Source organism: Patiria miniata, unplaced genomic scaffold (assembly GCF_015706575.1).
Source record: "Patiria miniata isolate m_02_andy unplaced genomic scaffold, ASM1570657v1 HiC_scaffold_17, whole genome shotgun sequence".
NCBI classification, from domain to species: domain Eukaryota; kingdom Metazoa; phylum Echinodermata; class Asteroidea; order Valvatida; family Asterinidae; genus Patiria; species Patiria miniata.
This window is the reverse complement of record NW_024037055.1, coordinates 9,674,625-9,699,992: the sequence shown is the minus strand read 5'-3', so window position 1 is coordinate 9,699,992 and position 25,368 is coordinate 9,674,625. Positions and strand designations below refer to the sequence as shown.

The following is a 25,368-nucleotide window of genomic DNA, read 5'->3' as shown; positions in this document are numbered from 1 at the left end:
TCTTTGTTGCTTATAGACCATTTGCACGCTGAACCGTCATTTAGCACACTTTTTGCTCCGTACGTTGACAAAGATTAATGTCACTCTGATTAATAACATTCTGATGCGAACTGCATTCAATTGTCTTTTCGCTACAATAAGATTGGCTTCATATTGGTGAAAAGTTTGAATAAGAGCAGCGAGCTGCAGGAGATTTATCTCCGTGTTCACTCAGCGTCTGTTACCAGCCAGGAAGAACAAGGTATTAAAAATGACTATATTGTTCTCCAATTTAAAATTGCAAAAATGAACTAACAGCAACCAGAAGTTAACAGTATTTGTTTGAACCAGGAGGGGATCTTTTGTGCAAACACGTACTTTGTTGTGCTGCACTACAATAAAACATGTTGGCGAGTGGTATTTTACCCAGTGTTGGTGAAACACTGGGTGAAATAGAATGAGTCGATTTCATATGAATGACGGCAAATAACACTTCACAATAAGTTTTATTTACAATGCACCTATGTGTCAACATTATGGGGCCCTATTCACAGATTGAATACCGCTTAATAAAAAAATATATAGAGCACTATTTTAATATATTGAGAAACACTGACATTACTTGTTATAAGTAATTTTCAAATGGTATTATATGACGCAATAGAAGGCAATGGTGACGTTTAGCGGGCAATAGTTGATGGTCTTTTAAAAGCTACCTTATTTAATACTTTTCAGTGCTATTGAGCGAGGAGCGAGATTTTAGCGAGTGGTGAGTTATTATTAATACATTTGGGGGGGGGGGTGATCTTTAAAAGGAAATTTTACCACTTTGGAAACAAAGGACTGTAGTAGTTGTACTTCAAAAGAGTTATCCGAGAAAGAACAACTGGAACAAGGCTGTTTATGCCTTTCATGCTGTCCAACCTCATTTATTACCTTTCTCGTTCCCTGCGCTGTTGTCCCTCCTTTCTCATTATCTTTCCAGCCATTTCACTTTTCTCTGACACATTCACCCTTCGTCATTTTTTCCCCCAACAATTCTTGTGTACCTGCTACTATTCAGTTCTTTATATCATTTGCTTTTGAGAATATCCTGCTATTATTGTAAAGTAAGTCCCGTCATAGGCCGCTCTGTAATTTACAGGGTGTTTCAAAAAAGGAAATCCAACTTCAAAGAATGAGTATGGACAGAAAATATGTTTACTGGCTATAAAACTGGTATTATTTAAAAGCGCAATCTCCATGCTTTTCAATTATACCGTGTTTAGGTTTTCTGAGTCATGCATCACTGAGCAACATTGTCTTGACAACTGGATGCAAAAATGCAGTTGGTTCACTTTCACAAAAACAAACAAACACTGTGCGCGGTGTGCCTATTGTTACGGAAATGTCTGTGAAATGGCTTGAATGTTAATCCTCGGGAAAATGGCACATTGTTTTGAACGTAGCTTGGTCAAAACGAGAAATTCATGACAAACAATAACATCCAAATTTAAAACCAACCCGACTTGTTTTTTGGTTTCTTTTTATGCACTCTTGTCTTCTTTTTGAGTACTTATTATCATGCACACCCATGCCTATTGTGTTTGACATGAAAGTGAACCAACTGCAATTTTGCATCAAAATCTCACGACGTGGCGCTCAGTGATGCATGACCCTGGAAATGTAAACAAGGTATCATTGAAAAGCATAGAGATTACGCTTTCAGATGATACCAGTTTTATAGCCAGTAAACATTTAGTCTGTCCATACTGGTTCTTAAAATTTGGGTTTCCTTTTTATTGAAACACCCTGTATAGTAAAAATTTATATATCACAAAACATATTATTTTTCCGATCCCAACAGTTTTAATTCGTTTTAAGCTGCACTTAATGGTGTGAAAAAATATTTAAAAAAATCCTTTTTTTTCGCTGCAAATTTGTGTTAATTATGTGAAATGCCCACGCTTTGTCTACCAAGAAATCACATTGTTTCCTTTCAATCGGAAAACTGCACATTTTTAAAGTTCCAGATTAGGTTCGCCATCTGAAAGCATACGGAATCTGCCCTTGAAGCCAGGGTCCTCCCCTTTGCTCAGCTACCCATCAAATTTAACTACTTCATACACGTGTAATTTTACGAAAAGGGTACTTTCAATCCAATATTCTGTAAAAACCAGGCTCAAGAAATGCATTAACCACACATTTTCATATCACGTTTTTCATGTAAACAGTTTGCTAAGGTGTCAAACCGTATTTTGGTTCGTTCTTGTGTCAGTCTTGTGTCAGTGAACAATGCAATATTGAACATAAACATCCCCGTGGCAGTCGCTTGTAATCGTTTCGCATTTTTCCCAACAATATTGAGGAGTTTGAAGGCCGTCTAAAAAGCGGTGTTAACTTTTCTGTTCTTATCGGGATATATGACACGGACAATCTCCAGACAGCAATAAGTATCATAATAGTGTTAAATTTGCTACAGAAATGCTCGAAAACGTGGTCAGTTTCCTTGTACCTAATTGTTTCTAAACAATTGCGAAGCCGAAACTGTACGCCTCGTAATTCGCGTGAACGTTTTGATGGTTTTGCCGACATGGATATTTGTCAACACTTATACTCGTATACCCTGGACTGTATCATTTAGACGAGACTTTGACCTGTTTTTACTGTTTGAGTGCATTTACTTCGTCAATCAGAAGGAAGTCTAAACGGAAAATTTCGACCTATTGAGTGGTTTCATACAAATAAGATAACATTGTTCCTTTTTGAAGTGTGCACCGTGAATAAACAAGGTGCTTCAAAAATGTTTACATTCAAGTTTAATTATGCAAATAAAATAAGGACTAATCGGAAAAGTATACGATACACAGAATCGAAAACTACCTACACGCATTACCAGAGTCCACATGAGAATAAGATCACCATTGAGAACGCGCAACGCGCAACTGAAATGACTTTACACTCAAAGTAGAGAGAATTTAAAAAATAACGCTTTGAATCTGACTTTTTATCAACTTAATCAATGTCAAAGGTCGCTTTGCCTTGGTAATACTAATAATGCATCCAGTAAAATAAGGTGAACTAGTAAAAATTGTCTTATTTGTGTTTTATTTGTGTTTCTTTTGGTGCATAGGTTTTCCTTTGATATCAGTGAAAACGGAGCGATTGGTCAAGTATACTACCCACGTGATGAAGACGATCACGTAATAGGGGCCAAGAAAGGTCTGGTCAGTCTGCTAGCCAGTAACTTGCAACATCCTCCACAAGACAAGGTACGCTGACCCGGAACATTCGGTAGCATGAATGTTGGAGCTTTTCTTAACTTTTAATTTTTAGGATTTTAGGTATTATCTTGCAAGAAAGGACTGAGAGTGAAATAGTTAGGAAATCAGATGCAAAATGTCTAATTAACGCGTATGTCTCAAAGTTATATCCAGAACACTGGGGGATAGGGGGGGGGGATACCCAGGCCCACCGCGCAGGCGCGTAACCAGGGTTTTGTTTGCCCGCTGCCGTGACGAGAAAAGGGCACTCGACATCAATGCATAAAGGTACACTGGTGTTTTTTTTCCAGCGGACACCCAGCCTCCGTAAAATCAAAGGGGGTGGGGTGGGGAGGGGGGGGGGGGCTGGAGCTGTGAACCTTCTATCGGGGGGGGGGGGGGAGGGCTGTTCAAACCAGAAACAGTTCCGATTTGAAATGTGTAAAATGAAAGAACACGTTTTTATATTCAGGAACTATTATGCCACAAAATATGCTGGTCTGATAACCCGACTAAAGGTTTTTTCTTCAAAATGGATGTTGATAAAGCGATTTGCTTACATCGTCCATTCAAACAGATAAAGGAAAGTGGCTGGAGCTACGACTGCAATGAGACGGGTCACGAGGGTCACCACGAGTCGTCCTACACGGCTCAGATGGCACCGGGCAATGATGGCATTATTGTCTTTACCAAGACTAGACGTACTCACCCAATACCGTACGGGAAAACCAAACACCAAAAGGTACGGCTATACTTATGTGTTTTGTTGTTTTTGTTTTCTTAAAAAGCGCTGAGCGTCCCGACACTCCTATGCCGAATAATCTCTCAAGACTGATGTGTATAATGTAAACAGGGAATAAAACGAAATCCCTCTTGGAAGAGTAAACATTTGTATATTGTGTCGATTTGTTGTAAACAACCCATTACGTCTTCAACACCTAAATTGAAATATAAAGTTAAAGAATAAGTAGGTAGCATGAAGGGTCTTTGTCGGAAATTCAATACAAGTAACTTTTTAGCTTGGCTGGCTTATTGGACGATACGTGAATCATATACAGTACAATGCATTACATATAAAGTTCCGGGACAGATTTGAATAATTGGTTTCAACCGTGCCTGTGTCAAACCTGACACTTTTTGGGGTCACATTTACTCTTTTGCCAAAGTTTCTGGTCAGAATGACCAGGAAAGTGGGTCAGAAAAAGTGTCATTTCGACCCAGAAAGTGTCAGATTTTACCCCGAAAGTATCAGGCATGATATAACCCGGATTCCGAGTTCATTTAACCCGGGGCTTTTTAGAGTGTACTGATTGATATTAAATGAGCCCAGAGGGAGCCTTCTATAAGTGTAATTACCTAGATTACCTATTGTTCATCATAGGAAATCCACTATCATCCTGCCATGAAGCTCCCGTTAATGGTCAAGATACTGGATCACTTTGATGCCCCAAGAGAATCGGCACCAGGGTAGGAGTTCACGTTTCTCCTTTTTATAAATATGATTTTCTGAAAATATATTCCAGATGATTCAGCACCACTACACCACAAGTGTTGGATCGACTGAAAAAAATGTCTCTAATCACGTATATGTGTCTTTATTCATCAGGGTAAACCAACTGTAACTGGTTTACTGCATAACCCATTTATCTTGTCAGCTCTGACAACATCCCATAGAAGAGAGTTGGTTTTAATCAGGACCCAAAATAGATTGGTACTTTGTACACGTGCCCTATTATTACGAGGTGCTTCAACCGGCCCAATGGTGATTAGTCATTATCAGATCACCTGCATGTTTTTGTTTACCTTTTGGGTACTTCTGGACGCCGTGCTACTGCCGTGCCGAACTCAAATATTTTGACTTTTTCTAATTTGGCACGGCGATGGCACGGCCAGGGTGACCTGACGAAAATCGCAAAATTCTGCCAGATGCATTTCAAAATTCTGCTAGATTTTACACAAATCTGTTGAACCACACAGAATAACGCGAAACTTATCATAAACACATATCCTCACATGCAGGTGTTTTCCTATGAAACAAATCATAAAAAAATGGCGTCGAGCCTGACTAACGTGTTCTATAGTACTCTTCTGTGTAGTCGTCCAGGAACATCAACGATTAGACTGCACTGGCCTACCTATCATATTAGCGCTCTTCAAGGGTTTGTTTGAATTGATTGGAGCTTGTTTTCGACCCATATTTTTATATTTTTGTTTTACTAGATCACCGATTTTACATGATTCTGCTAGCAATCTGCTAAAATGTTCGTTTTTTTTCAAATAGATATGTCAGATGTAGCCTAAAAATCGGCAAAACTGTCATCCCGGGCAAAGCGTGGGCAAGGCACGGCACCATCTTTTAGGGCGACAGGGTTGTTGCCCTATCGTCGTTCCCAATGGGAATGGCTCGGCGCTCTTTTAAACGCCCTGCCTAGCTCATTTCAATTGAAAGTTGGGGCTAACATTTTATGAATGCGCATGGTATTTGGAGTAACTACAGTGCTGTTTTAATTTAAGTTAAAACGGGCCTTTAGTAGTGTACATGCAACAACAAAAGAGAAAATAGCGGTTGAGTGCGGAAACAGAAAACATTTTGAGCACAACAAAGCTATGTTGGAAATCTACTGCAACATTAATTATCGCTCAAAACATGAATACAAATAAAAAGTAAGCGAGAAAAAAGAGAGAAATCGTTTCTCATTTTGTGCCCTTTTATTCCCAGTACAAAAACATATAAATAACGAAAGGTTTGCGGAAGCACCATGTGCGAATAATTTCTCAACTAAGAGAATGGTTCTGAAGAGAACCAGAGGTATAAACTCGACGTTGCGGTCAGTATGCTCAGACCGTCTTCAGGAGAGACGGTCAGATACATATACATCAAACAGTAAAGATCGCTGATTGAAACAGAGCACACCAACATACCATCCAATATTTTCAAAGAAGCAGAATCTTAGGCGAACAAACACCTGGCTGTAATATTAAATAATAGTTGTTTTTTCCTAAAGGATTGTATTCATTTTAACATAAGTACCGCTCTGAATTATATTGTTATCAATTTCGAAGTTTCTGGGTACCCAATTATAAATAATTGTGACTATTTAACCCGTTGTCTATATCGGAGCCCTCTACAACGTCTGGCATATCTGATCAATGCAAATTGTGTGCGACCCTGCCCGCCAGGCAATTGGAGTCGACTTTAGAAATGTTGACTTCATTTTGACGAGACATGTGGATTAAGCTTTTGATTGGTCAACAAGTTTTTGTAATGCAACCATACCACGGAAAACCCAACACAAGGCGCTCGCTGATCAAAATCTCGAGGCCAAGACGCAGTTTTGTTTTGCATACTTAATTGCCGAATCTGCTCGCTTATCATAGACTTTTGCCGTGTAGGTCTATAAGACTATAACTTGGGTACATCTTGATTGGAATTGAGTATAATGGGATGAGTTAGACAGAGGCTTTTTAGTCCTTAAGAAATCAAAACTTGGGGACAGATCGCGGGACAAACAGCAATAAGTATCATAATAGTGTTAACTTTGCTACAGAAATGCTCGAAAACTCGGTCAGTTTCCTTGTAGATAATTGTTTCAAAACAATTGTGGAGCCGGAGCTGAAAACCTCGTAATTTGCGTAAACATTTTATGGTTTGCCGACATTGGTATCGGTCAACACTCATACTCGTATAGGCTACACTGTATTTATCATTTACACGAGATCCTGACCTATTTTCAGTGTTTGAATTTATTTACACTGTCGATCGAAAGGCAGTCTGCACCGATAATTTCGACCATATGAGTGGTTTCATACAAATATGATAACATTCTTCCTTTTTAAAGTGTGCACCGGAGCCCTTTGATCGTGAATAAAGTATGTTCTTCAACTGTTCGCATTCAAATATAAAGCCATGACTAATTGTCAACAAGTACAATTCACAAAATGGAAAATTACTTTTGAGAATACGTCTAACAATGTGACACACGAAGATTAATTATCACCATTTTGGGAATGCAGCGTTTTCGTCAAATTATATGCATTATTGCTGACAGTCAAGCGAATAATTAAATACCATACACCAAATGAAGCCCCCATTGATATTATTAAAACAAAATTAGAAATTAGAAAATTAGAAATGTTCAAATATGTGATTCGACTGTATAGCATATTCCAATGTTGCGTATTCTCTCATTGTGTGTCCTGTTATTCCTGTTATTCAATAAATGAAACAAATCGACAGCTGATTAAAACAGTGTGCACTAACATGCCATCCGATATCTCCATATGAGCAAAGAGTTCGGCTACGAAACACCGAAGTGACTGTTGGTTTACTTCTGTTCTGTTTTTTTTTTGGTTTTGGTTTTGGTTTTTTAATGCATTTTTATTACCCCCATCATAATCGGGGTGTTTTGGGCATTTCAAGGCCCGGGCGTCACATGGTCCCCTAAACTAAATTAAGCATCCTTTCGCCGTTTTGTTTTCTTACATTCGCTATGAATGTTGGCTGACTGCCAGCTAAGATAATATTTTTTTTTAAATGTGAGTACGTATCCATCAGTACTGGTGCTTAAAGGCTAAATTATCACCCTGCTCTAGGGTCGAATAAAACAAAGACAATTTCAGCTCACTCGGGAGTATACTGATCAATGCTGCCACTTTAGTGCAAAGCAGCTAGAGTATAATATACATTTTTGCTGATATTATCAGGAAAAAGTGTATAAAGTGCAGTGGGTGGCGCTTGCGGCGCACACCTTCCAATTTTACGATTTTACAGATCACCGGTCCTTTTTTTTTGCCGTTGCGGTTATCAACAGCGTTAGCCGCACACATGCCCGATTCCGTAAAAAAATTGTCACATGGTGATCAGACACATGATGACTAGGCACATGATGACAACCATGTGACCAGTTTCGTGAATCTGATTAGTTAACATCAATATTACGTCCGGTTAAATCGGATCTTTGGTGTTTTTTTTTTTCTGGAGTGTATTAAACATGACCGAATAATTTTTAACAGGTCACTAATCAGACTTTTACAATAAAATAAATGTGCACAAACGGGTGAAGTCCATTGATGAATATCGAGCGGATAACAATTCTGTATCGTCAAAGACTTAATGGCATTCATTATGTCTCATTCCAGATTTCACCACCAGCATGGAGGACGTGAACAAACAAAAGATGATGTTGGTAAATGTTCATCTAGATTTTCCTTATTTTCGGTTAAGCATCATGTACAAGTTGGTTTAGTTGGTGAGATAGATCAATCCCAATTCAACATTGTACGACGAAACCTGGCATATTAATGCTACATACTTAATTTTAAAGTTAGTATTCGTGAACCTTAACATTGAAAACTGCAATTTTTAAGAAAACCAACTTCAGACGCGGAAATTTAAACATTAACGGAAAATATATGTCAAGAGAGAACTCCAAGGAATCATATACCGCTCCATTTTATTTCCCTTTAATTTCGCCATTTAGAAAAAAAAGATTTGTGGTTCTCCCATTTAACTTGTTAAAATGTTGAATGTTGAGGCTTTAATTCCAACAAATCAAAACAAAGGGTTTTCACTGGTTTATTGTTATTATTATTTGTTAGAGTTTCCTGAGATGCAGACAATCTCTGAAGGGCAGCTGACCTTTGTACGGGAGGCATACTATGCATCACCCACTGGGCCACCTGCTGATGAGGATATAGTTACAGACTCAATACACCTAAAACAGGTATACTAAGAAAATAAACATATTCCGAGGTCAGGTGTAGCTTTGCGATATGCGTACATCTAGAAATGTACGTGCCAAAGTCTGACATTTCTCTAAATTTGTCATCTCGTACGATTTTTCTATTAAGCAAAGTACAATTAACAGAGAAAGAATAAGGTTATTATGTAGTACATTCAGAATGTACAATACATGTATAAAAATCCCTCTTCGGAGTTGAACGTATGTGTTTTATCCCTTTATGATGTAATTACCATTATTAAGTCAAAATTTACATTCCCACATGGAGAATGTGTGGATGTGTGGATGTGTACCACGGATGCAGAACGAAATGGAGTGCTTATTGTGCATCTAAATAAAGTGATACTAACAGCACCTCCTTCGCAGCATTGAAAACAATGTTACTGCTTTGGATATTGAGCTCCACTGGGGAAAGAATAAATGAAATGTTTGAATGTGCTTGTGACAAACACGTGCTGTGAAGGTGTTATTACCTGAATATTGAAGCCGAAACATCCGGAACCAGTATTATATCACTACTTTTACTGTTCACAATCCACGTATCGAATACGGTTCTTATAGCCTCAGCCTAGACATGTGAACTTCGATGTGACGTACTTGAAGGAACAGATTTCAGGCAACCTGACGTGCATGAGGAAAGCTCCACGGAAAGGTGAAGAGATCGTTATAGTCCATTCAGTTGTCAACTATAGTTCAACTTTACGGCAAATATTGTCATAAATTTTAAATATTTGTAACATGAAAATATTTACTGCAGGACATTAAAATAACAATATATTGGCACAAAACAGGTAACATGATGAGAGAAAGAAGGTCTCACAATATACTAAAGATGTATTGTCGCGTGATATTGAACAGGTTGATATGTCACATGGGAACGATTTGTTTTGGGATCTCTGTCAGTGATTTAGAATTTAGAATTCTGTGTGTTCAGAGTTTGTCCAAAATCTTTAAAAAAAAATCTTTTAATTATAGGTCAAAGTGGAGGCAATGTCCTCTTGTTAATTAGGGGAGAAGACCGGGGAATAAAAGCGGATCCCCATTAGAATACAAAATGAGGAGGTTTAATGATAAAAACCGCTCTGAGCTAGCATAACATTTGCACCGATTAATTTTAAACACACAGAATCCAATGAACAAAGCCACTGTTTCCAGGATCTAGTTCACACCTTGCACTTCGTGCCTGATGGTCGGAAACTGGCAGAGATAGTGGTTCCAATGTACAAGCCACCGTTGTCCAGGTATGCAGTATGTTTATCACTTGGCAGTGGGACTTTTGTATTCAAATCCCATGAACTTCAACCATACAAAAAAACAAGAAGATACTTCGCGTGTGCTTATTTAAACATATTGCTTTAGATGCAATCATTCACGGGTTCGAACAATCGACAAAAACTGTTTTATAGGCCTAGGCGTGCCTGCTCTTTCGAAAAGCTAAACTGTCACCCGAATAATGTTACATGCACAAATAGCCTCATACGGTGTGCACACGTTGAAATCGTTTATTCCCAGACGGGTTCGTGACAAGCAGGACAGGCTGAACATGTTGGATGCGGTTGCCGCGATGCACACTGATACTTCTCAGTCACTCCTCACCGATGCCATCCTCTTGTCGCCGAAACCAAACAAGGAGCTGGTAGAGAGACTACTCATTGCCTCTGCTGGCTTCATACATACCATTTCACAGGTAGTACATAAGATTTCAACTTGTTCCCTTGAACCAACTGTATAATTGTGACGTACGAAATTATAAACCATGCAGTTTTTCACCGATTTCATTTCCCCCCAGCATTACCTTGAGACTGTAGAAGATATCGTCTTCCAATCACGAAAATTCCACGGTGAGTTTTATGATTTTTCTTTAAAAAGGTGACCGATTTTCCAAGCCATTTTGTATTTTTGCAAAATGTCAGAATTAAATCGCTCTAAACTGTGAGAGTGTATGGCAGGGCCTACTATTGATTTTTTTTTGCCATTTTGAGATCTTATATCAGAAAAGTCCTCACCATCGGAAAAAAGTGGTGCCTGCAATGCTTCATGAAGAGAAAACTGTAAAGCTTTGGAATTCACATAAACCAAAGAGCATTTGTACAATAGGCCGGTAGTTGATTATTAAATTTCCTAGAATTTTGAGGTCCCTTGGTACTCTTTGAATAAACATTAGAGTGAAAATTGCTTTGTAACAGAATCTTTAAAGGACCCAGAGATACAGCGGGTTGCTGTGCTGGTACTCGGTGCCCTCGCTGGTCACCGATGGAAGGCTGGATACAGAGCTCAAGCAGAGTCCCTTGTCATCAAGATTGAGAACAAACTCGGCGTACATGGTAAGGGAGAAACATCTTTTTTAAATAGAGTTGAAAGGAGAAGGCCACTTCACTAAGTTGCCAATGTTGCTGTCAACATTTTTACCATTTAAGTTATGGCTATTTCTAGTATTCTGCTATATATTACATTACACATGACTCATGACTGATATTCATGATCAGAAGCAATCATCTTTTTCCACTCAGGAATAACTGAGGGTTAGCCAACAGTTTTAGACAGGTCAAGTAAACGTTCTCATTGATTTAAAGTGGCTTATATCTTAGTCATTAAAAAGTTGTTTATTTTTGGCAATGTTCAGATCCCTGGTCCTATGAAAAGACCTTGACATCTCTGACCGAGGATGAAAGAGATGATTTTCACCACGACACGGTGGCTTTGATTGAATCCCTGGGCAATGCTGGGCTCCATCGCTCCTTCCCTCACATCCAGAGCTATACCAACAACAGCGCTACTCATCCACTGCTGAAAAGGGCTGGCTTGCACTCCATGAGAGACTACCATCACAACTTGGTACCTCAAAGCTTATTTATTTCTCAGAAAATATTGGTAAATTGTAATAACTATTATTCCCAAGTTACAGACTGGGCGTAACTTATCAGATAATTACTAACATAATGCTGTCTGCACTTTTCAGAAAATTCGTCCTCGTTCTCCTATTTTTGGGGCGTCGTAACCCTCATCATAAAATCTTTACTTAAGGTTGTTTTTGCCTGTACACAATCCGCTCTGTGGGTAGACTGGTCACCGGTCTCTAAATCGATGCAATTACTTTCAAAGTTGTTAATTAAGTAAATATTTTTTCCAGAACGAAAACTGTTCCAATGCTTTTAGTAAAGATCTTGCAAGAAAAAATGCCAAAAAAGTAAAAAGTTTTCAACTAAACAGTAAACACGAACAGTTAAAGGTAGTTTTGATTAAAGTAAGAACATGGTTTTTGCCCCTTCCAGTCGCATATGCCTATAAATGACAAGCTTTATTTTGTTCGTCGCATGTAGGCAGCTGGGATTCTTCTCAAGTCAGCCCTGGATGAAGATGAGGACGAGCATGTCAGATACGAGGCTTCACTATTCTACAAGAATCATCCAATGGGAGGTCACCAAAATGTCTCCAAGTTTGTGTCCCCGGAAGAGTGAGTAGGAAACGTGATACAGGATAAAAATTTAGCATTCTGTCTCATTGATTACTGTAAAGCCAGTACCGTGGTTTGAAAGCATGACTTGTTTCCCATTCAAATTACTTAGGGTTTTCTCGGGATCCTGACTGGGAAAAAGGTGTCGCCCATGCAAATTTCTCCATTCAACTGTTGATTTTCTAATTAATATACTGTTATATAATTACTGTAAATATAAATTTCCAAAGCATCCCGGTAATACGAACCTAAAGGGCCTATCACATATGCGCTCTCAAAGGAGACTAGACCATACGGCGACCAAAAAATAATTAATAAATTTAACAATCACAGCAAGGACGCAATAAAATGACAATTTTCTGTCTCAAATGGCCAGAAAATAGCTCAGGCTACGCTCATACTGCGCTCATCCCGCGCTTACGTCGATGCGCTCAACTCGCTCTCTATGTGCCGCCCTGTCAAACCCAATTACTCGATCTAATCGCTGCCGCTGCGCTGTCACTGCGCTCACACTACGCTCTGCTCGCTGTTGATACGTCCTAGTAGCTTGTCACTTGCGCTGTATAAATACCACGACAAAACGGTCAATCCGCAGTCAAGTTTCAAATTTATTCGACAACTTCATCGCAGTCGAGTTACTTTCTCATGGAGACTACATCGACTGCCTTGCGCCTAGGCTGCCTCAATGCTACTTCAATGTCGCACGATTCACGCTCGCGCAGCGCCCGAGTTGCGCAATTGCTGTGCCCCGGCCAGAGCGCAGAGGTGTTGCTATTGGTTTGAGCATGTACAAAAACTTTGGCGCCCATTGGGGACCATAAAGACCCTCCGGCGCCCATCAGGCGACCTATGTAGTTTTTGCTGCGATGAAATAGTTGTTGTTGCGCCCCAGCCATTTTTCAAGGACGCAGTGGGAGCGCATATATGATCGCAGACATGACCTTGAGGAAAGGACACATTCTCTTCCTCCCTTACAATTCCCCAAAACTTTATGACTACTTTACTGTAGTATAACGATATCTTCTAATTGACTCGTTTTATTTCTAAAAGTTCACATGATTACCCATAATATTTCTGTACCAGATATTTTGCAGCCAATTCCTCCCAAGATGTAGCTTCCACCACAATAAGCGTGCCCTCCAGGCGTCGCTTGAGACGGGGATTCTGGGAAGGATTCTCTTTTACGTTGCCCAGTCCGTCCATTTACTGGAAGCAGCCCATTGGCATCCCAGAGATCGGAGCAGAGTTTGGTTTGACAATCAAGAATGAACTCAAAGTGGAAATTGGTATGTTTTTGAGAATGCATTCCATGTGCCTGACTTCTTTTTAAGTCCGCTATAATATAAATTGGATGGGCATAATTGGTGCGAGAAATTGTTTGCGTGACCTCTCATCACTTACTGTGTTCGATATAAGATTTGCCAATCATCGTGCACTTAGCAGAACTACACTGGCAGTAAATTGAGAACATATCTTGTAAAGAATGACTTTAACAGACGCCACTTCTTTGGTTGTGTTCAAAGTATTGGGAAAATCGGGTGCACTATTTACAAATTTTGAAGTGTTTCTCATTCCCAGATTGATGTCTTTCCAATATTTCTGCAATGACTGACCTTCATTGAGATAACATATGACAACAACAGTGGCGTCGGGGTGCAACATTCTTTCCAAAATCTTACATAACAGATACGTTTCGGTACAAATCAAATGAATTAAGACCTATTCGTTTCATCAAACAAAATTTCTCACAGCTCCCCTGAGTGGTCATCTGGGTGTAGATGCTTTGGACGAGGCTTATGCAAAAGTATTCGTTGGACTTGTGGGTTTTTCAATGGATATCGTCCGGGCTCGTTTCTGCTTCAACGGTTACGTTGATTATAACCTCAACATACTACAGGTGAAGTTTGGTTCTTCCTTGTGTGCTTACCTTCTTTCTTCATTAATGTATGTTGGCAGTCCGCGATGAAATTACTAATGAAGCTAGATACGTGATTGTGATCAATGTAATGGTAAAAGTCCTGATCGAAATTGCGATTATGTTTGCTCACAATCAGGAATTCGGTGTGGATTGCATTAGTGACTTGGTAAAACTGTATGATCTCATCATCGGGCGAGTAGTTGGGAACATCAGGAGGGCAGTGGACGTTGTTGTTAAACTCTTCAACAGCGAGATCAGCATTGTTCAGCTATTTGACGACTTTGTTCATTCACTAGAGAATATCCCCGCTACGATAACAGTACGTATATCTTGACCTTGACACTGTGTTGCCTCTCTCTCTCTGTCTCTCTCTCGGCATATACAGGTATATTTCATTTATTAAGTTGATTTGAACTAATGACCTAGTGTAACGTCACCTATAGCAGCTGCTCTTTATGGTATTACGAGGATTATTTCGTTACTTTCTGATTGCGTATGTGCCAAATATAGAATCTGAGATCGGTGGCCAACAAGGTGATGTCCAGATTGTCTCAGATTGACCCAGATCAGATGCCAGCTTCCTTCAGAGGTGTGATCAGTGTCGTCAACAAGGCTACTCAGCTCTTCAGCGATATCAAAACAGATGTCATGGAGTTTTACCAGGTGGCAGAATTTTCCGTTTGCAGTCAAGTGTAGTGAATGATGTTAGACAATTATGTGGGGAAGTATAGATTACCAACAAAGAACAAAAGGATTCAATTGTATGGTTTGATTACGGAAGAAGTGTGCTCCGGGTAGGCTGCTTGATATATTTGCATCCTAGTTATGCAATTCAACTTGTTGGCCCCTGTGACTTTGTCTTTCTTATCCACACCTCCTTATCCATGAAATAAATACCACATATCAGATCCATGGAGCTGCATACAGGGAAGAAAAGTTACATGTACACTGTCATTTGCTCTATTGTTAAATGGCCAGATAATGATACTGTCTTTTGCAGTAGTTCTGATGAACCTTGATTTGTTTCATTTTTTTGTAGGCCGTCAGCGATGCAATCACTGTCACCTTGCCGTGGGCAGCAGAACAGATCTGGAAGTCTATCGTTTTTGTTGGGGAATCCATTCAAGACCTACTAAAGTCACCGCTGAATGCTATTGGAGCCATCTTTAAAGGAGTCCTCAAGTAGGTTTAGAGCGTCAGGCATATCCTGACGTATATACAGATTATAAATAAGCGATAGAAATAATGTTACTGGCTCCAGCCTCTGAAATCAGACATAATACACTTTTTCATTCCAAATAACTAAATTCTCGACATACTTGAAGTGCCCTTGCAATGTATTTTTTTTACTGGAATCCTTGAAAATGCTCTTTTGTGTCCTGCTTAACTTTATTTTCAATGTTTTTCTTTTTGCCATCTTCATGGCAGAAACCTCAGTGTTAAAGGTATTTAATTCAGCACCTAAAGTTTCCAGAATTGTGGATATTTTGCTGTCATCATTTTTCTTTTCTTTGGTGATTCGTTGTTGTGTCAGCAACAAACCAATGATCAAACGTTTCTCTTAACTGTTTTCAATGATCATCTTTTGGGTTTCACCATATGCCTCTCTAAAATGACGTCACTTGCTACAGATTGTCACGTGCATCAACATTTTGGGCGTCAAATTTTCACCGACTGCGCCGTATTTTGAAGAAATTTCGCGCAACATGCGCGCGTTTTTTAGAACATTTGCACACTGCGTGCACGTACCCAGTGGCGTAGCTGGGGGGGGGGGGGGGGGGGCTGGAACATTTTATGGGGGGCGTCATGTAGGGGCGTCAATTACTTCTCAAAAGTGGGGGGGGGGGGGGGCATACCTTGATCAGAACTGATGCGAGCGCGAAGCCCTTACGGCGTGGGGGTTCGGGGCCCGCTTAAGGGCCCCGAACAAATTGGATTCTAGATGTTCTGTGGTGTGATCTGAAGCAATTTCTTACCACTTTCCTCCATGCTTTAACTAATATTTTCTTAGCAAAAGATAATTATTTGAACATCGTTTTCGAGGTTGGAGTCATTGAATCAGCTATCGGTATTCTGAGCTATAGGCGTGGGGTTCGGGGCCCGCTTAAGGGCCCCGAAAAAATTGGATTCTCGATGCTCTGTGGTGTGATCTGAGGCAATTTCTTACCACTTTAACCAATAATTATCTTTGCACAAAGGATAATAATTGTAACATAATTTTCGAGGTTTTCTCAGCTAAAGGCATAAGAAATTTTTTTGAACATTGTTTTCGAGGTTGGAGTCATTGAATCCGAGCTACCAGAATTCTGAGCTATAGGCGTGGGGTTCGGGGCCCGCTTAAGGGCCCCGAAAAATGTTGGATTCTAAATGCTCTGTGGTGCTATCTGAGGCAATTTCTGACCACTTTAACCAATATTTTCTTGGAAAAAGATACATTGTAGTACAAAAATCTGGGGGGGGGGGGGACATTTGATATTGTGTCCCCCACCCTTCAAAAAGTGGGGGGGGGGGGGGGGGGGGAGGGACCAGTCCCCCTGTCCCCCCAGGATTGACGCCCATGGCGTCATGTAGATCAATGATAATTTTTTAGAAACCCAAACTCTCAGTGGGGAAGGGGGGGGCAAACTGGGGGGGCTGTCGCCCCCCCTTCCCCACGCCCCCCGTGGCTACGCCACTGATTTCAAGGAATTTTAATTGGTCTATTATTATTATTTAGCTTATATATGAATGGAGGCAAAAGTTTGTGCGTGGCCGATTCGCGTGATATCGCTGACTGAAACTGTGTGACCCACGGACCACCTGTCTATAATACGTGTTCTGTGGTGCGAGCGAGCAGTGCAGTGGGTGTTAGTACGCATTTGAGATTATCATTATGCGCTTTGTCACGCCGGTTGTCAGCTTACTGGTCCGCGGTCGCCGGTTGAAGGGTCGTTTCTCAGTGGTCATCATGTGGATCATTCGCGACTATTTAGATTTAGATCAATGATATTTTCTTTAGAAACTCAAAATCTCAGTGGGGGGCGACTGGGGAGGCGACAAGGTTTCATGGGGGGGGGGGCGGTCTCCCCCCACGCCCCCGGTGGCTACGCCACTGCACGTACCTGATGGCGTTGAAGACGCAGTTAAGTTACATGTTTTGAGGGTGGACAGTTGATATTCGCTCCCCGAGGTATTGGAAGTTGACAAACTAGTTTGTCAACTTCCAATACCAAGGGCAGCTTATATTGACAGTCCACCCGAAATAAACCATGTTATATTTGTTTTACTATACCTCATACATATTCAGTTGCCGATTGTTTTTTCATTGCAGTATGCACCTATTAAAGATATAGTCCATCATTTGTAATTTGTGCATTTTGTTCGTTTGAAGCAACAAAAAGGTTCAAAATCTAATGAAGGATACTGAACATCTAACCTGATGAACTTTCAGCTCAGATTCAGCTGTTTATTCCGAGAAACACAGCATTCTAGGATTTCAATTTCAAATCAAAAGTTGCCGAATCATGTTTTGAATTGTTTTGAATTGCAGCTATACGCGATGTCGCGCACTGATCCGACAAATTATAGCAACCGCGCGCGCCTGTGCGTCGTGCCAATGCTTGTGCGAACTACTAACTACAAAACGAACTACTAATTTAAATTTTCCTACGGTGCGTCTTAAGACGCACCGTTGGAAAGGCCTTCTTTCGTTGATTTTTTCAAAATGACAGCTTGCCAGAAAGAATAATTTCACAGGGAGTTGAGTCCACTTACTATCTTTCAACCAAGTTTGTTTTTCAACAATAATACGCCAGTTACTTTTCGGATGGCAGCAAATGATGGACTATAGCTTTAAAAAAAAATCTTCGGAGAAAATTGTCCAGCTCACTAAGGGAATAGTTTTGCTCAACTTCAGCTCGTTTGCAATACAGTAACTACAGTTGTTTATGGACAACTTTCTTTTTTACAGGAAGGGATCTTTACTGTAACAATTTTTTTCCAGTTCGGCATCATTGAGCTTGGGAAAATTACGCTTACTATGCAACCATCTCTTCGTGTGCAGATCGCTTGGGCGATGTTCACGCGTGCGTACGACATCCGTGCGACAGTTCCACGATTGCTTTGTAAAGCGCATGCGTAGTAGACTGCCGCACAGGTAACCCTAGTCTGGTTCCCAGACCTGACAATTTTTCCCGACGCTCACGTCTAAATTGTAGGTCAAGCAGCCTCCGTGGATAAAAATATACTTGACGACATTGATGGCCCTTTTTCAAAGCTCGGCTTCGTTTCCGATTTCGTTTTATCACTTTTAGCCTTTTTTATCACTTGCTTCGTAGTATCATACAGTTAGGATAATACAGTTTGATGTTTCAGTAAGATAACATTGACTAATGTTGATCTGGAATCTTCAAAATTAGGTACCCAAATAGCACTGTTAGCAGGCGGAGCCAGATGAAGATCGAGTTTGGATTAAAAATCTCGGTAACGATCGTCAAATTCAAAATTGTACATGACGCAGCAAAAAGTTCGCCCATACGATCCGAGTATATTTGATGCACAAAATCGTCGTTGAATTTCAAGTTTTCTAAGTGAAAGCAATGAATATTAATTATCAACTCATTCATAAACATAATAAGCAATTAGCAGTTAATTAAACCTATATTATACTCGGAAATACTCGGTGCGCTATCCGATTGTCGACGAAACGAATTCGGCAAACTTTGGAAATTTTCGGAAAAAGGAGGAATTTCTCCCGTTTTAGTCACGTGACGTAAATTGTAATACAATGTATTACCGGAGGCTGCCTGACCTCAGATTCGTCAGGAATATTCAGATTGTTTGGGTATGGGAACCAGACTAGGGTAATCTGGCATCGTGATGGTGAATTGACCAGTGAGATTTTGGCTCTCGATCATGAATATGTGGGAGGTATAGTAAAAGTAATTTCCCTACGAAGATGGCTGTCTAAAGGAGTTTATTCTAAAAGAAAGCCGCTGAATTGAACAGTGTTTTCCTATACTGACATTACAGGTACAGCGCCCTCTGTTGTCCAGAAAATAATGGAAATCTTTAAAAGTTTAAAATAAAGTGCAATTTGAATTAAATCAACCAAAATCTAAGGGATGTCAAATCGTTTTTATGCAATTAAGAGGAGTAGAAAGTTGCACAAAATCTGTTCCTAAGAAAATAATAACCACTTCAAAAACCTTACGCATATTTCTTGGTTTTACCAATGTATTGGCCAATATAACCAGGAGAGAGATGCGGTGTATATATTGTCATTTCCTTGTTCGTAAGTCAAGTACAAGCCGCGGTAATGTAAATGAAATTGTGTGGGATTTCGAAGCACACTACATTGATAGTTTGCCTTTATTTACTACTGTGGTGTGGTAATGCGCAAATTTTGACACCTTGTACCCATACAGTGATTACACATGTTGTTTACAAATTGTTTTCTGTTTAACAGCATTAAGATTGCCGTGACTGAAATCCTGAATGCGAAGAAGGAGATAGAAGCAGCCAACTTCTTCAAGGAAGGTAAGGCACACCTAGACGTTTGCTTGGTTTTTTTTCCTCCACCACTTGACCCGACCAGTATATTTGAGGTTTGGGTTTGAGGTATACAGAATTACCAGGAAGAATTTGAGTAAGTTCTGTCATGCCGCACAGGTCAGAGGCCCTACTGGTTTGATCTACCCAAGGTCATCGATGGCATTCTAAGCGAGTTACAAGAACACCTCCGCAACATCAGAAGAGATCTTAGCATCTGGGTTGACGAGATTGACAGTTCATCAGATCCCGTCAAGAAACTAACCGGGGATGTTGTTGACTCAGTAAGTATAATTATTTAGGTGCTTTATAGTCATGTTCCCTTTGTGGTTGCGTAGTCATGAAAGAAGCATTATACAATAAACTGGAATGGGACAGTGTAATGTACTGCTCAGTCAAATCACCAATCAAAAATTCTTGTATCTGGAAGATATTTGTTATTGCCCTGGGTAACAATAAACATCACGCACAGCAATTATCAGCAACATATGTTTGCTCCCGATTGCGGAGTTGCTTTCAGTTAATTTTCTATACGATTTCCCTATTATATTTTTAGATACGACTCTATTGTTTCCTACAATTTATCATTGGTATTTCTTTCCCATATGTAGTATACATTAAGGAGACAAGTTCGAGGTGAGATTGAGTCAGTCTTTCAAGATCTGATGGATCCAATACAACCTCTTCAGAATCTCCTAGGCCCATTTTTTGAGCTGTATGACCTCGTCTTCAGTGCTGTTGATGCTGTCAAAGAAGCGTATCAAACACTGAAGGAAGGGTAAGTGTGTGGTGTTGGTTCATATTGTTATATCGTTGCGCTCTTCATCGAACTTGGTAAAATACCAAACTTTGGCTACGCATCTCTTCACAAATTACGCTTTTGCACGTGTTAATTCGAAATAATGTGCACGCCACACGTGTGTATGTTAGATTGTCTATTGGCTGTTGTATGCTGGCCAATGAAAGCAATTAGGCCTACACAAACATTAACATAGAATTGCTCTCCACCTTGATTTTTTTAGGTACCAAAAGTCTCAAGCACTTGTCATGAAACTCTTTGGGCCCAAGGCTCACGAGAGATTCCCAAGGAAATTCCGTGAACCGGGATCCGGAGCGTGCGCATCAGGAGGTTTCTACCCAACGGACTCAGCTGGACACTACGAGAATCAAGGTGTTGATCTAGAAATATCAGCAGGGGCAGTGGTAAGTACTTCATTCACTGCCCGTTTGCTTTTAATTGCAAAAAGGCACATTGTCATCTTATAGTATATTGGCAGGTACTAAGATTACACATGACTTACCTGCGACAAGGAAAAAGACAAACCGACAAGGAAAAAGACAAACCGCAGATCATTTGTTCCTTTTTTTTTTTAAGTTGGTGGCACCATTTTCAGGCGTCCTTTTCAAGAGTGCTGGTAAGCTCAACCAGGTTACTCTGCTGGCTGGTGGTGGGGCCTTCCGTGATATCAAGATCATCATTGACAACGTTGAACCCAATAGGACCATCTCCGAAACAGAGGGAATTGAGGTAAAAATACGCAACATCTTTCAATTCTTTTATTTTATAGTTAAATATTTTTCATATGTGCTCAAATTCTTTCAACTTGTTCCCCACTCATTACGACGTTACACTTTAAAAAAAAATAAGCTCCAATTTAATTGGAAAGTTATGAAAAATCTTTTTTTTTAAATGCTGAGCAGGCACTATAATATTTCAATAACACTATTTTCGTTTGTCATCAACGCACATGCGATACATTTGATAGTTCAATTTTCCTTCGCTTTTGGGGCGATTCATGTTCAGCATTTTAATGTGCTGATCCTTGCATCAACATTATTGGCATGAAAAGAACAATCAGTATGTTATTTCACCCAAAACACCTATGAATGTTCCTTACACCGTTATAATCCTTCTACGGCGGTACTTCGACGCACTTGGTCCTTGTGGTATCTACAGACAAGTTTAAAGGACAGTTTCAAGGACAGAACGTTTAAAGGTTTGCAGTGTAATCAGGGTGCATGACACTAAAAAAAATGAGTGTGTGATAAACGTATCATTTTCAAATGTGCGGATTAATGCAAGTTTTCAACACTTCATCAGCAATTTGGTTCTAATTAATCAAAAAAGGTGATAGCTGGCACTGTAATTGGCACAGTCGGTTTTTCTGGAACATGTGGACCTCCAAACTACATTCATTTGTCAATGAGGAAATCCAAACCCAACCGCCTGGCGTCCCTTCTAGACGGCGCCCTGGATAACGATGTTTCAGCTGCTGACCTAGCTGCCAGTGAGGGATACGTGAATCCTAGCAACTACCTTGGGAGGAGACCTTTGAAAACACCCAAGTGGACACAAGTCTGTGACGATTTCAAATTCGTGTGGTTGGTAGGTCACAATTATTGCTGCTCTTGCATATAAAACGCCAAAGTAAATTCAAGGCTATATCTCTGAAGTCTGTATTACAGATAATGTACAACGTATGATTTTCAACGGATGGATGTGAGGGGGAGTATTTCATAGCAAATATTGTTACACGGTATTGTTACATGTTTAAAGTTTTGTGTTCGTTCCAAGAAAAAAATATATATTTGCAATCGCTTATACATCCGTAATAGGTGCAAACCAGCTTGTCAGGTCGGGCAACCAGACAAGCTGGCTTGTACCCGTTACAGATGTGTAACTGATTCCAAAAACAATTGATTAAACTAAATTTGGCCAATTGAGGGCAGTATTTTGAAAACAGTCAATTTTTTTTGTCCCAACGATGGTCGGCCGACTATCGCTGGAAACAAAGTTTCACTTTTCTTGAAAATGACAGCACACCCAGGTGCCATGACTTTAAACGATGCTTGAGACTATTATTCACTTACAGTCACTTACAGTGATTCACTTACGGTTGTCATCATAATATTTTTTTTTTTTTATTGTTTGCCAACTTTGTAATTTGTCTAATTTCTGCAAGCCTCTTCCGGTAGTTTATATAAGCGCCCTTATATTATCATCATTATTATTACAACAACGTTCAAGTAATGGGCTTTATTGGCATGTTGGTGAGTTTGCCGAGACTCCAAGGCACAAATTGTTGCGGCAACATGACTGATTTTTCTTAACATTTGTATAGGGAAATGTAGTGAAGGAAGGTTCCTTGCTTGGACGCAACAAGGATGGGGAGACGATAGACACCAGCCCTGAGCGCAGTCCTCCCCCTGACACCACTACCGATAGACCCGACCCTAGCAAACTACCACCAGTACGAACCTCCTCTCTTGATAAAACAGGTATATGGAATAATTTGTTTGTCTGTTGGGCAGTTTTTTTTTTTGATTATTTTAAAAACTTTTTTTCTGCGGAGAACGTAACGTAATGCACAATATATACCTGTGTCAAATTTCATAATTTATCTTATACGTTGTTAACAAGCTATTGTGCCGTGGTTGCCATTTCCCATCGTTTCCATTTAGTTGAAGGCAACAGACAACAGATCGAGGAAGTACTGGGCTTTCCTGAGCAAAAACTTGGCATAGAGTCTCCGTTTAAGAACTTCACTCTAAGGAACTTGAAGATTGGATCCATTCTTGCATTTGCCCGTAAGCTTGGACTGGAGAAAACGGCAGATGACTTGCTGACCGTTTTCAAGACGATTGTTGTAAGTGATAACTCAGTGACTAACAGAAGTATTTTGTGAGCAAAATAAGAAAAAAACACCTTTTCAGTTAAATCAATTATGTTGTAGTCGTTTTTTTTAACGTTAAAATGTTTGCAATTGTAATCCATTAATAGAATTGTAATCTAGTGATATAGTTGAGTCAGTTGTTTAGATTTTTGCAGAAACATAAACGTAATAAATTACATTAACCTAAGTTCCTACTGAGTGTGACTATTAAAGAACTGTACCAAATCCACCAAAATCCACCACTGACTCTGCTTCACATAATGCTATAGGACCAAATCCGCCGATATCCACCACAAATCCACCATTGCTACAGGTGGATTTTGATTTACATGGTACTCATGGTTTGCCAATAAAATCTCCCTCCACCCCCCCCCCCCAAAAAAAAAATAAATGGTGGGATGGAGTTTGATGGAGTTGGGAGGGTTATGGTTTTAAGCTGTTACTCATGTATTCAATTATTACGCTGTATTATTAAGGCACGAAGAAGTTAAAAAATTTAGATTTTGACTTGTCTTTTTGAACTGAAGAAACTTGTTGGTGACAAGCCGTGCGTTCTTCCCGAGTCTTTATCCAATGATATGTTGCGAATTGAGCTGCAACAGCGTGGTCTAAGCTCACAAGGAGACAGAGAGACCTTACTCAAGCGATACAGGCAACCTGACGATCGTAAGTGCGGGTTGATCCGTATATATCTGAAGTTGTCTTGTTTGGTTTGTTTGGTTGTTCCTAAGCCTAAGCAATCAATTCTGGTTTACTCTATCCCCAAATTTATGGTCTATAAAATGGAGCAAAATGGACAGGTGTTAATGGCCTTTGTTTAAAACCACTGAACCGAATCTAACAAAAACTTCACACAAGAAAGAAAAATGTTTGGGCTCATCAATTCTATAATTGAAATTGAATTTTTGTCCCCATAAATTTCGAGAATTCTGTACACTTTCCAGAGGGACATTTTTTTGGGGGGTGGGGGATACCCTGTATGTTTAAATTGTGATGCGTAAAGTGGTTCGTCTTTCAAACATATCCTGCAATGGTATACCTTGCAAGTAATGTTTTCAAATAAAAAAAAAAAAATAAACGATTTGTATATTTATGAAACATGATATTCTTTTGATGCTTAAACACATTTCAAAATTATTGCTTCCCAATTCAACACATAATCCTCCGCGCTGGCAGACGTTTTTCGGACATTCAATTCAACAGAGAAGTTGGCCAATTTAGGAAAAACTTAATGCTTGGCCTTGTAACGACACTCTTAGTCTTTGGAATGATTAATTATTCGTGACGTCGTTGTTAAGAATACATGCACCATTTTATATCCCAACATCTACATCATACCCGCTTTTACTAAACGCAATATTGCGACAGCGCATGATTACTAATCATGGTTTTTTTATGTTTTTTCCAGCAAACTTGGAAGAAGAATGCCTGGTGCTTGGTCATCCATTGTTCACCAAAAGTTTATTACTTTTCATATTAACCTATTATTTTTAATGACGAATTTTATACACATAGTAACGTGGAAACTTTCTTTGTTTTGTTTTTCTTTGACAAGGCTGCCCCCTACTACAAGTCTCCTTGCCAGAGAATGTGTACTGTAAGATAGATCCTAGTTGTCTCGGCGTGGAGTGCTGTATGAACGTCAAGTTCTTCATGGTATCTTTTGCCTTCAAAGCATTCATGCGCTTTGACCCTTGCGAGTTCCAGTTTGTACTTGGGGTCAACTCTTGGAATTACACCCAGCACATCCTGGATACCGAGTTTGGTAAGTTTCATTGTCGCCGTGTTAGTTAAGGCATGTAGAGACAATGGGAAAAGGGAACGCAATGGG

At 39.8% G+C, this 25,368-nt stretch overlaps 1 protein-coding gene across 1 annotated transcript in view; it reads left to right on the top strand.

Moving 5' to 3' along the window:
- The window catches only part of LOC119724026, a 108,063-nt gene that overhangs the window by 3,640 nt on the left and 79,055 nt on the right, over positions 1-25,368 (top strand). Inside the window, exons 4-30 of the mRNA XM_038194948.1 lie at positions 3,092-3,230; positions 3,799-3,963; positions 4,603-4,688; positions 8,361-8,407; positions 8,820-8,944; positions 9,524-9,614; positions 10,089-10,203; positions 10,475-10,649; positions 10,752-10,803; positions 11,149-11,286; positions 11,586-11,797; positions 12,283-12,416; positions 13,500-13,702; positions 14,168-14,313; positions 14,471-14,653; positions 14,845-14,997; positions 15,374-15,516; positions 19,781-19,851; positions 19,984-20,147; positions 20,475-20,641; positions 20,886-21,066; positions 21,239-21,391; positions 21,992-22,249; positions 22,986-23,142; positions 23,326-23,510; positions 24,065-24,203; positions 25,093-25,302. Coding sequence (XP_038050876.1) covers positions 3,092-3,230; positions 3,799-3,963; positions 4,603-4,688; positions 8,361-8,407; positions 8,820-8,944; positions 9,524-9,614; positions 10,089-10,203; positions 10,475-10,649; positions 10,752-10,803; positions 11,149-11,286; positions 11,586-11,797; positions 12,283-12,416; positions 13,500-13,702; positions 14,168-14,313; positions 14,471-14,653; positions 14,845-14,997; positions 15,374-15,516; positions 19,781-19,851; positions 19,984-20,147; positions 20,475-20,641; positions 20,886-21,066; positions 21,239-21,391; positions 21,992-22,249; positions 22,986-23,142; positions 23,326-23,510; positions 24,065-24,203; positions 25,093-25,302 — 3,992 coding nt within the window. The remainder of the gene's footprint in view (positions 1-3,091; positions 3,231-3,798; positions 3,964-4,602; positions 4,689-8,360; positions 8,408-8,819; positions 8,945-9,523; positions 9,615-10,088; positions 10,204-10,474; positions 10,650-10,751; positions 10,804-11,148; positions 11,287-11,585; positions 11,798-12,282; positions 12,417-13,499; positions 13,703-14,167; positions 14,314-14,470; positions 14,654-14,844; positions 14,998-15,373; positions 15,517-19,780; positions 19,852-19,983; positions 20,148-20,474; positions 20,642-20,885; positions 21,067-21,238; positions 21,392-21,991; positions 22,250-22,985; positions 23,143-23,325; positions 23,511-24,064; positions 24,204-25,092; positions 25,303-25,368) is intronic.